Below are 17,500 nucleotides of genomic sequence, written 5' to 3' on the forward strand. Positions count from 1 at the left end.
GGCTGGCTGGTATATGGCTTACAGTGGGCTCTGTGGCTGGCTGGTATATGGCTACAGTGGGCTCTGTGGCTGGCTGGTATATGGCTTACAGTGGGCTCTGTGGCTGGCTGGCTGGTATATGGCTTACAGTGGGCTCTGTGGCTGGCTGGTGTATGGCTTACAGTGGGCTCTGTGGTTGGCTGGTGTATGGCTTACAGTGGGCTCTGTGGCTGGCTGGTATATGGCTTACAGTGGGCTCTGTGGCTGGCTGGTATATGGCTTACAGTGGGCTCTGTGGCTGGCTGGTATATGGCTACAGTGGGCTCTGTGGCTGGCTGGCTGGTATATGGCTACAGTGGGCTCTGTGGCTGGCTGGTATATGGCTTACAGTGGGCTCTGTGGCTGGCTGGCTGGTATATGGCTTACAGTGGGCTCTGTGGCTGGCTGGTATATGGCTTACAGTGGGCTCTGTGGCTGGCTGGCTGGTATATGGCTACAGTGGGCTCTGTGGCTGGCTGGTATATGGCTTACAGTGGGCTCTGTGGCTGGCTGGTATATGGCTTACAGTGGGCTCTGTGGCTGGCTGGCATATGGCTTACAGTGGGCTCTGTGGCTGGCTGGCTGGTGTATGGATTACAGTGGGCTCTGTGGTTGGCTGGCATTTGGCTTACAGAGGGCTCTGTGGCTGGCTGGCTGGTATATGGCTTACAGTGGGCTCTGTGGCTGGCTGGCTGGTATATGGCTACAGTGGGCTCTGTGGCTGGCTGGCTGGTATATGGCTACAGTGGGCTCTGTGGCTGGCTGGCTGGTATATGGATTACAGTGGGCTCTGTGGTTGGCTGGCATTTGGCTTACAGAGGGCTCTGTGGCTGGCTGGCAGGTATATGGCTTACAGTGGGCTCTGTGGCTGGCTGGTATATGGCTACAGTGGGCTCTGTGGCTGGCTGGTCTATGGCTTACAGTTGGCTCTGTGGCTGGCTGGTGTATGGCTTACAGTGGGCTCTGTGGCTGGCTGGCTGGCATATGGCTTACAGTGGGCTCTGTGGCTGGCTGGTATATGGCTTACAGTGGGCTCTGTGGCTGGCTGATATATGGCTTATAGTGGGCTCTGTGGCTGGCTGGTGTATGGCTACAGTGGGCTCTGTGGCTGGCTGGTATATGGCTACAGTGGGCTCTGTGGCTGGCTGGTATATGGCTACAGTGGGCTCTGTGGCTGGCTGGTATATGGCTACAGTGGGCTCTGTGGCTGGCTGGCTGGTATATGGCTACAGTGGGCTCTGTGGCTGGCTGGCTGGTATATGGCTTACAGTGGGCTCTGTGGCTGGCTGGTATATGGCTACAGTGGGCTCTGTGGCTGGCTGGTATGTGGCTTACAGTGGGCTCTGTGGCTGGCTGGTATATGGCTTACAGTGGGCTCTGTGGCTGGCTGGTATATGGCTTACAGTGGGCTCTGTGGCTGGCTGGTATATGGCTTATAGTGGGCTCTGTGGCTGGATGGTGTATGGCTTACAGTGGGCTCTGTGGCTGGCTGGTATATGGCTTACAGTGGGCTCTGTGGCTGGCTGGCTGGTATATGGCTTAAAGTGGGCTCTGTGGCTGGCTGGCATATGGCTTACAGTGGGCTCTGTGGCTGGCTGGTATATGGCTTACAGTGGGCTCTGTGGCTGGCTGGTATATGGCTTACAGTGGGCTCTGTGGCTGGCTGGTATATGGCTTACAGTGGGCTCTGTGGCTGGCTGGTATATGGCTTATAGTGGGCTCTGTGGCTGGCTGGTGTATGGCTTACAGTGGGCTCTGTGGCTGGCTGGCATTTGGCTTACAGTGGGCTCTGTGGCTGGCTGGTATATGGCTTACAGTGGGCTCTGTGGCTGGCTGGTATATGGCTTACAGTGGGCTCTGTGGCTGGCTGGTATATGGCTTACAGTGGGCTCTGTGGCTGGCTGGTATATGGCTTATAGTGGGCTCTGTGGCTGGCTGGTGTATGGCTTACAGTGGGCTCTGTGGCTGGCTGGTGTATGGCTTACAGTGGGCTCTGTGGCTGGCTGGCATTTGGCTTACAGTGGGCCTGTAAATGAGGGGCTGAGGGTAAAGAGCAGAGAATCCAGTCCAGCAGCCTCTCATTGGATCAATACTGTAGCACTTAAATTAGACCGGACACTCTGGCCAGATGGCCCTGTCTGTCTGCTACCTGTCACAACTCTAACCTACAGAGAAATATAGAAACACATTAACAGGAACCAACCTATGACAGTATGGTTCCATCCCCATCTTCAAACACAAGCTATGGAATGGGAGATGGCAGCAGACAATAGATCTGTCTATAAGAGGCCAAATAGTGTCAGAGCTTCTGAATGATGATTGCCAAACTATGACCACAGACTGAACCCTAGACACAGACTGAACCCTAGACACAGACTGAACCCTAGACACAGACTGAACCCTAGACACAGACTGAACCCTAGACACAGACTGAACCCTAGACACAGACTGAACCCTAGACACAGACTGAACCCTAGACACAGACTGAACCCTAGACACAGACTGAACCCTAGACACAGACTGAACCCTAGACACAGACTGAACCCTAGACACAGACTGAACCCTAGACACAGACTGAACCCTAGACACAGACTGAACCCTAGACACAGACTGAACCCTAGACACAGACTGAACCCTAGACACAGACTGAACCCTAGACACAGACTGAACCCTAGACACAGACTGAACCCTAGACACAGACTGAACCCTAGACACAGACTGAACCCTAGACACATCAAACAAGACAAAATGGACCTTAAAAAGTAGCAATTCATGTTTAAGACAGATAGGTCAAAGCAAACAGCTGAGCTCCAGGAAGTGGAGGTCTTAATAAATAAGGACCAGTTGTCTGCAGCAGACAGAGTCAGGAGTGCTGGTGATTGAGATGATGTTGGTAGTACGTGTTGAAGCCATGTCATGCACATGCTTGGAGGCAGTTTCTCACTCACTGAACCGTGCTACTTTAGATCAAATCAACTAACTCCTCTTACAGGTGCAGCTGGCCCAAAGGTTTCCTGTAATGAAACTAACACCACATGAAGTTGCAGAGACATTCCACAGTGACATAACAACTGGGTCTAAAACAACATTTGAGTCATTCCAGGTGAGAACCAGAACCAAGCACCAGAGGTCAGTTAGTTTTCCTAAACATCCTAAGGAAACAGGTGAGCATGCTCAGTATTGACGACAGGCGGTGCTCTAAGCAGGAAGCATGGGGTCATGGTAAGGTTGTAGGTAGAAGGTCATGAGGAGATGGAGCTCCATGCTATGGCCCTGTCCACACGTCCTTCAGGGGTTATAGGTAGAAGGTCATGAGGAGATGGAGCTCCATGCTATGGCCCTGTCCACACGTCCTTCAGCCCAGAATCCTTCCTCTCTCTGGGCCTGCTATACAGCACAGAGGACAATACTGCCCAAAAAAGGCAAAGTGCCGTAACTACAAATTTGGTCAATATGTTTGAGCTGTTGTAATGGCCAGGTATATTAGCTGATTAATGTGGTATTTAGTTTCCTGACACAAGAACAAGCCAGTCGATCAGAATACAGTGGGGGAAAAAAGTATTTAGTCAGCCACCAATTGTGCAAGTTCTCCCACTTAAAAAGATGAGAGATGCCTGTAATTTTCATCATAGGTACACGTCAACTATGACAGACAAAATGAGATTTTTTTTCTCCAGAAAATCACATTGTAGGATTTTTAATGAATTTATTTGCAAATTATGGTGGAAAATAAGTATTTGGTCAATAACAAACGTTTCTCAATACTTTGTTATATACCCTTTGTTGGCAATGACACAGGTCAAACGTTTTCTGTAAGTCTTCACAAGGTTTTCACACACTGTTGCTGGTATTTTGGCCCATTCCTCCATGCAGATCTCCTCTAGAGCAGTGATGTTTTGGGGCTGTCGCTGGGCAACACGGACTTTCAACTCCCTCCAAAGATTTTCTATGGGGTTGAGATCTGGAGACTGGCTAGGCCACTCCAGGACCTTGAAATGCTTCTTACGAAGCCACTCCTTCGTTGCCCGGGCGGTGTGTTTGGGATCATTGTCATGCTGAAAGACCCAGCCACGTTTCATCTTCAATGCCCTTGCTGATGGAAGGAGGTTTTCACTCAAAATCTCATGATACATGGCCCCATTCATTCTTTCCTTTACACGGATCAGTCGTCCTGGTCCCTTTGAAGAAAAACAGCCCCAAAGCATGATGTTTCCACCCCCATGCTTCACAGTAGGTATGGTGTTCTTTGGATGCAACTCAGCATTCTTTGTCCTCCAAACACGACGAGTTGAGTTTTTACCAAAAAGTTCTATTTTGGTTTCATCTGACCATATGACATTCTCCCAATCCTCTTCTGGATCATCCAAATGCACTCTAGCAAACTTCAGACGGGCCTGGACATGTACTGGCTTAAGCAGGGGGACACTTCTGGCACTGCAGGATTTGAGTCTCTGGCGGCGTAGTGTGTTACTGATGGTAGGCTTTGTTACTTTGGTCCCAGCTCTCTGCAGGTCATTCACTAGGTCCCCCCGTGTGGTTCTGGGATTTTTGCTCACCGTTCTTGTGATCATTTTGACCCCACGTGGAGCCCCAGATCGAGGGAGATTATCAGTGGTCTTGTATGTCTTCCATTTCCTAATAATTGCTCCCACAGTTGATTTCTTCAAACCAAGCTGCTTACCTATTGCAGATTCAGTCTTCCCAGCCTGGTGCAGTTCTACAATTTTGTTTCTGGTGTCCTTTGACAGCTCTTTGGTCTTGGCCATAGTGGAGTTTGGAGTGTGACTGTTTGAGGTTGTGGACAGGTGTTTTTTATACTGATAACAAGTTCAAACAGGTGCCATTAATACAGGTAACGAGTGGAGGACAGAGGAGCCTCTTAAAGAAGAAGTTACAGGTCTATGAGAGCCAGAAATCTTGCTTGTTTGTAGGTGACCAAATACTTATTTTCCACCATAATTTGCAAATAAATTCATTAAAAATCCTACAATGTGATTTTCTGGAGAAAAAAAATCTCAATTTGTCTGTCATTGTTGACGTGTACCTATGATGAAAAGTACAGGCCTCTCTCATCTTTTTAAGTGGGAGAACTTGCACAATTGGTGGCTGACTAAATACTTTTTTCCCCCACTGTAAATCATGAAGAATCAGAAATTGCTGTCTGTCTAGACAGAAAAAGACTTGTAATGTTTTTACGTAGTTACATCACTTTGCCTTTGTAGGGCAGTAGAGAAATGACGTGCTTCGTGGATGGATTGGAAAACAGGAACTTGTAGCAATGTGAGTATCTGAACAAGGGCTGGAGGGGAGGTAACCAATGGGACGGAACCCTCACTGCTCTGTGACTCCTCCCGTTCCTGCCTACCCTCCAATGTGACCGGGGGGATGATGCTGTAGCCCTGCCCTCTTCGCTCTTGATTGGCCGCTGGATCCCAGGAGGTGTGGCTAGGAGTGATGGTGACACTGAGTTCTGCTTCGTTTGTGTAGTCAAAACAATCTGGGGTGTAACAACAACACAGTATGAGATGCTCTTAACAGCCACCAGCAGTCTACATGGACACCACGGTACAGCACTTAGCATGGTCAGGCAATTAACCAGACCAGTTACACATGACATCTGACCACACACTATACACTCCACTGGTGATGAGTGGATGGAGAGACTGTTGCAGTAGTATGTGTTGCTGTGCTACACTGGGCAGACTGACCCCTTCCCCTCTATCATCCAGTGGTGGTGCTGTGTGTGTGTGTGTGTGTGTGTGTGTGTGTGTGTGTGTGGACAGTAAGCGCTGCAGTCTCTTACCCTCTCTCTTCCAGCGGTGTCGTCTGATGGATGCGGCGGTGATGGCAGAGCGGGAGATGCGACTGACGGTTGGCGTGACCTCCACCTGAAGGACTGTCCTGCCTCGCGTCTCGTCCGGAGCGTTGTCTGGCAGGGAACTCTTCATAGCATTACCCAGCTGGCAGGAGCACAGGTCAGAGGTCAAATGGACTGGTCAACCAAACCCTAATGCTAACCCTAACTAACCCTAACCCCAGCTGGCAGGGGGAATAGAGGTTAGAGGTCACCAGACTAACAGGTAGAGTTGCTGATGGAACAGTCTCAGCATTATGGCTGACTGGGACACTGGTACAGGACTCTGAACTGGGACACTGGTACAGGACTCTGAACTGGGACACTGGTACAGGACTCTGAACTGGGACACTGGTACAGGACTCTGAACTGGGACACTGGTACAGGACTCTGAACTGGGACACTGGTACAGGACTCTGAACTGGGACACTGGTACAGGACTCTGAACTGGGACACTGGTACAGGACTCTGAACTGGGACACTGGTACAGGACTCTGAACTGGGACACTGGTACAGGACTCTGAACTGGGACACTGGTACAGGACTCTGAACTGGGACACTGGTACAGGACTCTGAACTGGGACACTGGTACAGGACTCTGAACTGGGACACTGGTACAGGACTCTGAACTGGGACACTGGTACAGGACTCTGAACTGGGACACTGGTACAGGACTCTGAACTGGGACACTGGTACAGGACTCTGAACTGGGACACTGGTACAGGACTCTGAACTGGGACACTGGTACAGGACTCTGAACTGGGACACTGGTACAGGACTCTGAACTGGGACACTGGTACAGGACTCTGAACTGGGACACTGGTACAGGACTCTGAACTGGGACACTGGTACAGGACTCTGAACTGGGACACTGGTACAGGTTCATGGTTGCATGTCTCTTTTGAAACATCACTCCACACGGAGACTCCACACGAGATTCAGGTGTTTGACAGCTGTTTTATGAAGATTTGTTTGATAGCTGTTCTGTGAGTATTCAGGATCTATCCATTATAGATTATGGTCTAACTAGGACAGGCTGACAGTAGTGTTCTTCCTCCTAGGACAGGCTGAGTTAATAGTCCCATGGATTAGGTCTTACCAGCAGGGGCTGAGTTAATAGTCCCATGGGTTAGGTCTTACCAGCAGGGGCTGAGTTAATAGTCCCATGGGTTAGGTCTTACCAGCAGGGGCTGAGTTAATAGTCCCATGGGTTAGGTCTTACCAGCAGGGGCCGAGTTAATAGTCCCATGGGTTAGGTCTTACCAGCAGGGGCTGAGTTAATAGTCCCATGGGTTAGGTCTTACCAGCAGGGGCTGAGTTAATAGTCCCATGGGTTAGGTCTTACCAGCAGGGGCTGAGTTAATAGTCCCATGGGTTAGGTCTTACCAGCAGGGACTGAGTTAATAGTCCCATGGGTTAGGTCTTACCAGCAGGGGCCGAGTTAATAGTCCCATGGGTTAGGTCTTACCAGCAGGGGCTGAGTTAATAGTCCCATGGGTTAGGTCTTACCAGCAGGGGCTGAGTTAATAGTCCCATGGGTTAGGTCTTACCAGCAGGGGCCGAGTTAATAGTCCCATGGGTTAGGTCTTACCAGCAGGGGCTGAGTTAATAGTCCCATGGGTTAGGTCTTACCAGCAGGGGCCGAGTTAATAGTCCCATGGGTTAGGTCTTACCAGCAGGGGCCGAGTTAATAGTCCCATGGGTTAGGTCTTACCAGCAGGGGCCGAGTTAATAGTCCCATGGGTTAGGTCTTACCAGCAGGGGCTGAGTTAATAGTCCCATGGGTTAGGTCTTACCAGCAGGGGCTGAGTTAATAGTCCCATGGGTTAGGTCTTACCAGCAGGGGCTGAGTTAATAGTCCCATGGGTTAGGTCTTACCAGCAGGGGCCGAGATAATAGTCCCATGGGTTAGGTCTTACCAGCAGGGGCTGAGTTAATAGTCCCATGGGTTAGGTCTTACCAGCAGGGGCCGAGTTAATAGTCCCATGGGTTAGGTCTTACCAGCAGGGGCTGAGAGTAGAGCTCCAGCTGTGCTCTGTAGAGGATGTCTTCCAGAGCTTCCTTCCCCATCTCCCACTCTCCATTATATCTGTATGAGATAAAATGCATACAATAAAAAAAGTTAAACATTAAACATCACTTCTAATCACCATGGCGATGTCCAAGTCAACATCCAGGCTGACTAACGTACATGTGTTTTAGAGGCTAGGACTATTAGTCTGCTGTAGCTGCAGCTTTCATACCGCACCCGCCTGCTCCCGCTGGCTTTCTGTCCGATTCCCACCTGCTACCGCAACAAATGGTCCCAACCCCAGTCCTCCCTGCTACCGCAACAAAATGGTCCCAACCCCAGTCCTCCCTGCTACCGCAACAAATGGTCCCAACCCCAGTCCTCCCTGCTACCGCAACAAATGCTCCCAACCCCAGTCCTCCCTGCTACCGCAACAAAATGGTCCCAACCCCAGTCCTCCCTGCTACCGCAACAAATGGTCCCAACCCCAGTCCTCCCTGCTACCGCAACAAATGGTCCCAACCCCAGTCCTCCCTGCTACCGCAACAAATGGTCCCAACCCCAGTCCTCCCTGCTACCGCAACAAATGGTCCCAACCCCAGTCCTCCCTGCTACCGCAACAAATGGTCCCAACCCCAGTCCTCCCTGCTACCGCAACAAATGGTCCCAACCCCAGTCCTCCCTGCTACCGCAACAAATGGTCCCAACCCCAGTCCTCCCTGCTACCGCAACAAAATGGTCCCAACCCCAGTCCTCCCTGCTACCGCAACAAATGGTCCCAACCCCAGTCCTCCCTGCTACCGCAACAAATGGTCCCAACCCCAGTCCTCCCTGCTACCGCAACAAATGGTCCCAACCCCAGTCCTCCCTGCTACCGCAACAAATGGTCCCAACCCCAGTCCTCCCTGCTACCGCAACAAATGGTCCCAACCCCAGTCCTCCCTGCTACCGCAACAAATGGTCCCAACCCCAGTCCTGCAGTGTTATTTTAGGCCTATGTGATGCAGCTCCCGTACCAGCCATGGTCCCAGCATATTTGCGCCCTTTAGGCAATATCAAAATGCTCAAAAATAACCTAAGAAATAGGTTCAACTACTAGAGATTCTCACATGGCCCTTTACATTGTATTACTGGGCTATATCAGCCAATATGATAGATGTAGTTTGAAGAGACTTGCACTTTCTCTTGAGCTATTTTTATATCCTATATTTTAGGAGTGGGAAGATTTTCAGATGGAGACAAATATGGGTGATCAATATTTATTTCCTAGGCAATGTAGTAAATTATAGCCTAATCATATTTAGGAAGTCCATTTCCTTGGAAAGATAACTGCCCCGTGCTTCTCTGCCCATGCGTAGACAATAACCTACTCTATTTCATTGAGACCACACATATTCTAGGCACACTTGATCTGGCACGCCCAACTAGGAGAGGAGAGGTAGGCTACTTAAAGGAAGAATCCACCCAAAACCATTCATTCCTTTCATTCAGTGTTAAATAACACTAATATATGTGAGAACAATATTTTTTGTGACCATGTGATTTGTGACAATTAGCTTAGCAACCGCGTGACGCAGCATGACAACGTGAACGTGATTGGTCGGCAGTCTGCTGGGCGGGGCGATATTGGATTCCTCTCTCCTTTCTAGAATATCTCTGCAACGGCACCCTGCAATGCATCCTGGACTAAAGAGTGCTAGACCCTCCTTTAAATTACACATTTCTCCAGGTAGGAACATCGCAAAAATATGATCAATGGCTCATTCGAGAGAAGACATCCTCCCAAGTTATGACGTCGGCCAGAATTTAAATCTGACATGTATGATAGACGTTTCCGCGATCTAAAAGTCGTATTTCCTATTAACTTCCAGTGTAGTGAGAGCGACTTTATCACAGTGCTACGACATACCAGCCGGATTTCTGCCTGCTTGAACTCAGATACACATGAAATGACCCAGGGAATTGATAGAACATCACTCAGAGATGCACAAAAACAATATAACATTCAAAATGGGTGAACCTTCCCTTTAACTTGAAGCAACCAATGCTGCGAGTGTGTGAATAATGTGACAAAGATGTTATTTCAACACAATAGGTAAGATGTTATTTCAACACAATAGGTAAGATGTTATTTCAACACAATAGGTAAGATGTTAATTTAATACCAAAGGTAAGATGTGTTTTTTTGTTTTTTGTTTTTTTAGGGGGTAGATCAGCTTTAATATTGCAGATAGATTGTAACTTCCATCAATGTAATTGTCTGCATCACTTCCAATCCCCCATGTTTTTTTTCTCTCGCATATATAGATACACATATATATTTATATATACACACACATATATATACACACACACACATATATATACATACACTCACACATATACAGTGAGGGAAAAAAGTACATGATCCCCTGCTGATTTTGTACGTTTGCCCACTGACAAAGAAATGATCAGTCTATAATTTTAATGGTAGGTTTATTTGAACAGTGAGAGACAGAATAACAACAAAAAAATCCAGAAAAACGCATATCAAAAATGTTATAAATTGATTTGCATTTTAATGGTGACCTGCACCAGGCTGGGAAGACTGAATCTGCAATAGGTAAGCAGCTTGGTTTGAAGAAATCAACTGTGGGAGCAATTATTAGGAAATGGAAGACATACAAGACCACTGATAATCTCCCTCGATCTGGGGCTCCACGCAAGATCTCACCCCGTGGGGTCAAAATGATCACAAGAACGGTGAGCAAAAATCCCAGAACCACACGGGGGGACCTAGTGAATGACCTGCAGAGAGCTGGGACCAAAGTAACAAAGCCTACACACACTACGCCGCCAGGGACTCAAATCCTGCAGTGCCAGACGTGTCCCCCTGCTTAAGCCAGTACATGTCCAGGCCCATCTGAAGTTTGCTAGAGTGCATTTGGATGATCCGGAAGAGGATTGGGAGAATGTCATATGGTCAGATGAAACCAAAATATAACTTTTTGGTAAAAACTCAACTCGTCGTGTTTGGAGGACAAAGAACGCTGAGTTGCATCCAAAGAACACAATACCTACTGTGAAGCATGGGGGTGGAAACATCATGCTTTGGGGCTGTTTTTCTGCAAAGGGACCAGGACGACTGATCCGTGTAAAGGACAGAATGAATGGGGCCATGTATCGTGAGATTTTGAGTGAAAACCTCCTTCCATCAGCAAGGGCATTGAAGATGAAACGTGGCTGGGTCTTTCAGCATGACAATGATCCCAAACACACCGCCCGGGCAACGAAGGAGTGGCTTCGTAAGAACCATTTCAAGGTCCTGGAGTGGCCTAGCCAGTCTCCAGATCTCAACCCCATAGAAAATCTTTGGAGGGAGTTGAAAGTCCGTGTTGCCCAGCGACAGCCCCAAAACATCACTGCTCTAGAGGAGATCTGCATGGAGGAATGGGCCAAAATACCAGCAACAGTGTGTGAAAACCTTGTGAAGACTTACAGAAAACGTTTGACCTGTGTCATTGCCAACAAAGGGTATATAACAAAGTATTGAGAAACGTTTGTTATTGACCAAATACTTATTTTCCACCATAATTTGCAAATAAATTCATTAAAAATCCTACAATGTGATTTTCTGGAATTGTTTTTCTCATTTTGTCTGTCATAGTTGACGTGTACCTATGATGAAAATTACAGGCCTCTCTCATCTTTTTAAGTGGGAGAACTTGCACAATTGGTGGCTGACTAAATACTTTTTTCCCCCACTGTATATATACACATACATATATATATACACACACATAAATATCCTTTAAAAATATATATATTTCCCTTTATTACTTTCCAACCCCACCATCCCCTCCCTAATTGGTGTAAACTAGTGAACAACAACGCTTAGGCCTCTACTTCATGCTTATACATACTATATACATTTTATGGACACAGTCAATAATTATATTTTTGTTTGTTTTTACTCCTGAACTTCCTCCGATCATTTTCATGATGTCCATCTGGTATGCTTCTATATGCCATATCTTTCTAACTGTGCTCCTTCACAAAAGCTCACAATATATAACCAATATACTTATGGACACAGCACTAGTTATCTTGTTGTTATTAGTTATTAGTCCCATCCTTCAGCTCCATTTAACACCTCCCATATTGGATTTCTATTTGCCATATATTTTTCAACTGTACTGTAATGTTTTACAAAAGTTCTGAACCCTTCTATTCTCATTGTTTCTACAGATTGTAAATTGAAAATAAACATTTTTGCTAAAAGTATTATTATATTATTGATCGATTGACTATGACTTTTCAGATCACCCAGTAGTGCTATCTGCAGGGTTAGCTCCATGCAAATATTGCAATCCTTCAGCCATTCCTTGACCTGTGTCCAAAAACAAGCTACAAATGGACAGTACCAAAACAAATGATCTAATGATTCTGTCTCTTCGCAGCAAAATCAGCAGAGCTGGGAAGATTGTATCCCCCATACAAATAACATTCTATTGGTAGCAATAATTTTATATAATAATTTAAATAGAAAAATTCTAAGTTTTGAATCCGGCGTCATTTTGCGTATCAGTTCATAAACACTATGCCATGGGATCGGTACGTCAAAAATCTCTTCCCAACTATTTTGCAATCTATATGGGACGGCTGTCAATCCTTTGGTCCTTAAATGAAACTGGTATACTTTATTTATCACAATTTTCTTTAACCAATTATGTTCTTTAATGCAAGGCCGACAGACAAGTTCCCTACTTTTTCCCCCTTCCACTTTCCTCTTCCATTTTTGCGGTAAGGCTGCAATTATTTGGTTGTACTTTTGGGTAGAGCAGACATTTCCATATGTTTTTGTTAGCTGCATGTGCGACATAACTCCACCATTCCTACCGATAATATCATTTACGAAGATTATACCTTTTTTAAACATTTTCTCAAAAAGGAACCATTTTTTAAAATCAATTACTATATTTGAGTTTAACCACAATATTTGTTGCAATATTTGTTCTGTCATTTCTGGAGGATTAAATTGAAATTGCAACCAACGTTCTATGGCTTGTTTTAGAAATAGTGATATTTGGGAGATTATTTCCTTTTCAAATACCTGAAAAGTGAGAGGTTGTAATCTGAATAAAGGGAAAAAGTCCCTTCTTGAACATTGGGTGAGACAATCTTACTAGTTTGCTAGAGAACCAGTTCGGATTGAAGTATAATTTTTGTATGACTGAAGCTTTTAGTGATAGGTCTAATGCTTTAATATGTAATAATTTCTGTCCTCCTAATTCATATTCATTATATAAATAGGCCCGTTTAATTTTGTCTGGCTTGCCGTTCCAAATAAAATGGAATGTTTTTTTCTCATATAATTAAAAAAACTGTTCGCTAGGCGTAGGCAAGACCATAAGCAAATAGGTAAACTGGGATAATACTAAAGAATTAATCAGGGTGATTTTTCCACAATTTGACAGGTATTTACCTTTCCATAGTAGCAAGATCTTATCTATTATTATTTTTTGGAGTGAGATCATTTATTTCATTTGGGATATGTATTCCGAGTATATCCACATCACCATTAGACCATTGTATTGGTAAACTACATGGTAATGTAAAAATTGTATTTTTTTGTGATCCAATATTTATCATAATTTGGTTGTAATCCAGAGGGGTTAGAAAATGTATCTAGATCCTCTATGATGCTGTGGAGGGATTCAAGTTGTGGATTTAAAAGAAAACATGAATCATCAGCGTACAATGGCACCTTTGTTTTTAAGCCCTGGATTTCTAATCCCTTGATATTATTATTGGATCTGATTTTAATAGCTAACATTTCGATGGCCATAATAAATAGATATGCCGATAGTGGACAACCTTGTTTCACTCCTCTGAGAAGTAGACATTATTTACTATTTACACCTAGGGTTACTACATATGATTTTAACCCATTTTATAAGAGATTCTCCTAAATTGAAATTCTCCAGGCATTTATATACAGTGAGGGAAAAAAGTATTTGATCCCCTGCTGATTTTGTATGTTTGCCCACTGACAAAGAAATTATCAGTCTATCATTTTAATGGTAGGTTTATTTGAACAGTGAGAGACAGAATAACAACAAAAAAATCCAGAAAAACGCATGTCAAAAATGTTATAAATTGATTTACATTTTAATGAGGGAAATAAGTATTTGACCCCCTCTCAATCAGAAAGATTTTTGGCTCCCAGGTGTCTTTTATACAGGTAACGAGCTGAGATTAGGAGCACACTCTTAAAGGGAGCGCTCCTAATCTCAGTTTGTTACCTGTATAAAAGACACCTGTCCACAGAAGCAATCAATCAATCAGATTCCAAACTCTCCACCATGGCCAAGACCAAAGAGCTCTCCAAGGATGTCAGGGACAAGATTGTAGACCTACACAAGGCTGGAATGGGCTACAAGACCATCGCCAAGCAGCTTGGTGAGAAGGTGACAACAGTTGATGCGATTATTTGCAAATGGAAGAAACACAAAAGAACTGTTAATCTCCCTCGGCCTGGGGCTCCATGCAAGGTCTCACCTCGTGGAGTTGCAATGATCATGAGAACGGTGATTCCAGAACTACACGGGAGGATCTTGTCAATGATCTCAAGGCAGCTGGGACCATAGTCACCAAGAAAGCAATTGGTAACACTACGCCGTGAAGGACTGAAATCCTGCAGCGCCCGCAAGGTCCCCCTGCTCAAGAAAGCACATATAGAGGCCCGTCTGAAGTTTGCCAATGAACATCTGAATGATTCAGAGGAGAACTGGGTGAAAGTGGTGGTCAGATGAGACCAAAATGGAGCTCTTTGGCATCAACTCAACTCGCCGTGTTTGGAGGAGGAGGAATGCTGCCTATGACCCCAAGAACACCATCCCCACCGTCAAACATGGAGGTGGAAACATTATGTATTACAATAGGTAAGATGTTAATTTATTACAATAGGTAAGATGTTAATTTATTACAATAGGTAAGATGTTAATTTATTACAATAGGTAAGATGTTAATTTATTACAATAGGTAAGATGTTAATTTATTACAATAGGTAAGATGTTAATTTATTACAATAGGTAAGATGTTAATTTATTACAATAGGTAAGGCTAATGCATACAAAGCAGAATGAGGACCGTTTCCAAATATTCTCATCCCAAAGTTGTCTGACCGCCCGCTCCCGCCCGCTCCCGCCCGCCCCCGCCCGCCCGCTCCCGCCCGCCCGCTCCCGCCCGCTCGCTCCCGCCCGCTCCCGCCCGCTCCCGCCCGCCCGCTCCCGCCCGCTCCCGCTTTTCTGCTGGAAGAGAACATTTCTATGAAAAGCTATTTAGGAACAATATAGGTCCAGTCAGTCTGTGATATGAGGGTGTGTGTGTCATGTTGAGTTCCTCTGATCTACAACACAACCTTTGTGAGACGCGGTGTGGGTGAACGGATGATCTCTGCATGTGTGGTTCCCACCGTGAAGCATTGAGGAGGAGGTGTGATGGTGCTTTGCTGGTGACACTGTCAGTGATATATTTAGAATTCAAGGCACACTTAACCAGTATGGCTACAACAGCATTCTGCAGCGATATGCCATCCCATCTGGTTTGGGCTTAGTGGGACTATCATTTGTTTTTCAACAGGACAATGACCCAACACACCTCCAGGCTGTGCATGAGCTATTTGACCAAGAAGGAGAGTGATGGAGTGCTGCATCAGATGACCTGGCCTCCACAATCACCCGACCTCAACCCAACAGATGGTTTGGGATGAGTCGGACCGCAGAGTGAAGGAAAAGCAGCCAACAAGTGCTCAGCATATGTGGGAACTCCTTCAAGACTGTTGGAAAAGCATTCCAGGTGAAGCTGGTTGAGAGAATGTCAAGAGTGTGCAAAGCTGTCATCAAGGCAAAGGGTGGCTATTTGAAGAATCTCAAATATAAAATATATTTTGATTTGTTTAACACATTACATTTAGCATTTTAGTCATCTTATCCAGAGCGACTTACAGTGCATACATTATTTTCATACTGGCCCCCCGTGGGAATTGAACCCACAACCCTGGCGTTGCAAGCGCCATGCTCTACCAACTGAGCTACACGGGGCCCATGATTCCATATGTGTTATTTCATAGTGTTGATGTCTTCACTATTATTCTACAATGTAGAAAATAGTACAAATAAAGAAAAACCCTTGAATAAGTAGGTGTGTCCAAACGTTTGACCGGTAGTGTAGATATTAATAGTGTGTTATACTGTAGGATTGTATTGATGTTGATCGTTTTCTGCCCAGGGTCTACAGATGAAAATGATCTAGCTAAATCTGGTGCAATGGCATGTTGTACATGGTCCCTGATAAATAAACGTAGTAATAATAATACAGCTTACATGGCATGGTAGACAGCGGTCAGCATCTGGACCATGAACTCTGGGTCCAGCACCACACGGTTACACGGCTCCCTCCACAGCTTCTGCTGCTGCTGTGGGAAACCACACACACACAACCTGAAGGGAGACAGGGACACAGAGTCAGGAAACCACAGGGAGACAGGGACACAGAGTCAGGAAACCACAGGGAGACAGGGACACAGAGTCAGGAAACCACACACACAACCTGAAGGGAGACAGGGACACAGAGTCAGGAAACCACACACACACAACCTGAAGGGAGACAGGGACACAGAGTCAGAAGGGAGTCAGGTATGGAGCGAGATAGCTGCCAAAAGGTTGAGCGTACGTATCGTTAGGATCGTAAGAAAATCCATACGTAAATTGTTTGAAAGTTAAGAAAAGCCATGAGTGAAACATGAAACATAAACATGACATTTAACCTGTGAACATACAAACACCATGTTACATTTAGGAACTAACATTTTGGGCTTGAACAAATCTTGTGTTTCAATTCTGACGTACAATAATACCTTTTAGAGTTTTGGCAGTTTCATCTCGTCAACAACAACAGAAACTACACCAAGCGGCCTGTGAGGAGTGCTACGCGAACAAGCATAACACAGTATAAAAAACAACGGAAGTCAGGGAAACCGGAAAAAGGTATCCTGCACGTTATCAAGTTAAAAGTCTCCATTCTCTATTACTCCTCAGTTGAGTTTACTTCACATTTAGGTAGCTAATGTAATGGATTTGTTTGCCAGCGCAAGTCTAGATAGCACTAGCTGTATTATGCCTACAACAGTGAAGTTTCAGTCCACTAGGTGCATATCTACAGCATGGGCATATCTCTGGGTGACGTGGACATCCCCATGCATGCACCTTATCAACATATCACTAATTCAGTATTGCACCATCCCATTCTCTGGGCTCTGTCTGCAATCATAACCAGTAGTATATATACCAGGGATAATGACACAGAATAATAATAGGTGTTTGGTGAATCTATGAATTATGTATGACCACTGGAGTCTTTGCCACTCAGAATATTTTTCTATATCTTAAATCTTGCCAAAGCATATTCTGTAGGAGGGGTAATATGAATTTAAAATAATTTGACATGATTTATGTCTTGAACATATGGAGTTTGAAATGAACAAGGGAGGTTAAAGTCTGACATGAGTTATTCCCACACTTTACAATAACTCTGTTGCAGTGGTCTTAGCTAGTCTCTGTATTGGTTATTCCCTC

General features: G+C 45.5%; 1 protein-coding gene across 1 annotated transcript in view; it reads right to left on the reverse strand.

The window, feature by feature from the left end:
- LOC311143710 (hyccin 2-like) overlaps positions 1-17,500 on the reverse strand; it is a 161,344-nt gene that overhangs the window by 6,338 nt on the left and 137,506 nt on the right. The window contains exons 9-11 of the mRNA XM_084179578.1: positions 16,250-16,366; positions 7,874-7,961; positions 5,822-5,978 (exon numbers count right to left, since the gene is read on the reverse strand). Coding sequence (XP_084035704.1) covers positions 5,822-5,978; positions 7,874-7,961; positions 16,250-16,366 — 362 coding nt within the window. The remainder of the gene's footprint in view (positions 1-5,821; positions 5,979-7,873; positions 7,962-16,249; positions 16,367-17,500) is intronic.

The sequence above is a fragment of the Coregonus lavaretus genome (genome assembly GCF_964263955.1).
Source record: "Coregonus lavaretus genome assembly, chromosome: 16".
NCBI classification, from domain to species: Eukaryota; Metazoa; Chordata; class Actinopteri; order Salmoniformes; family Salmonidae; genus Coregonus; species Coregonus lavaretus.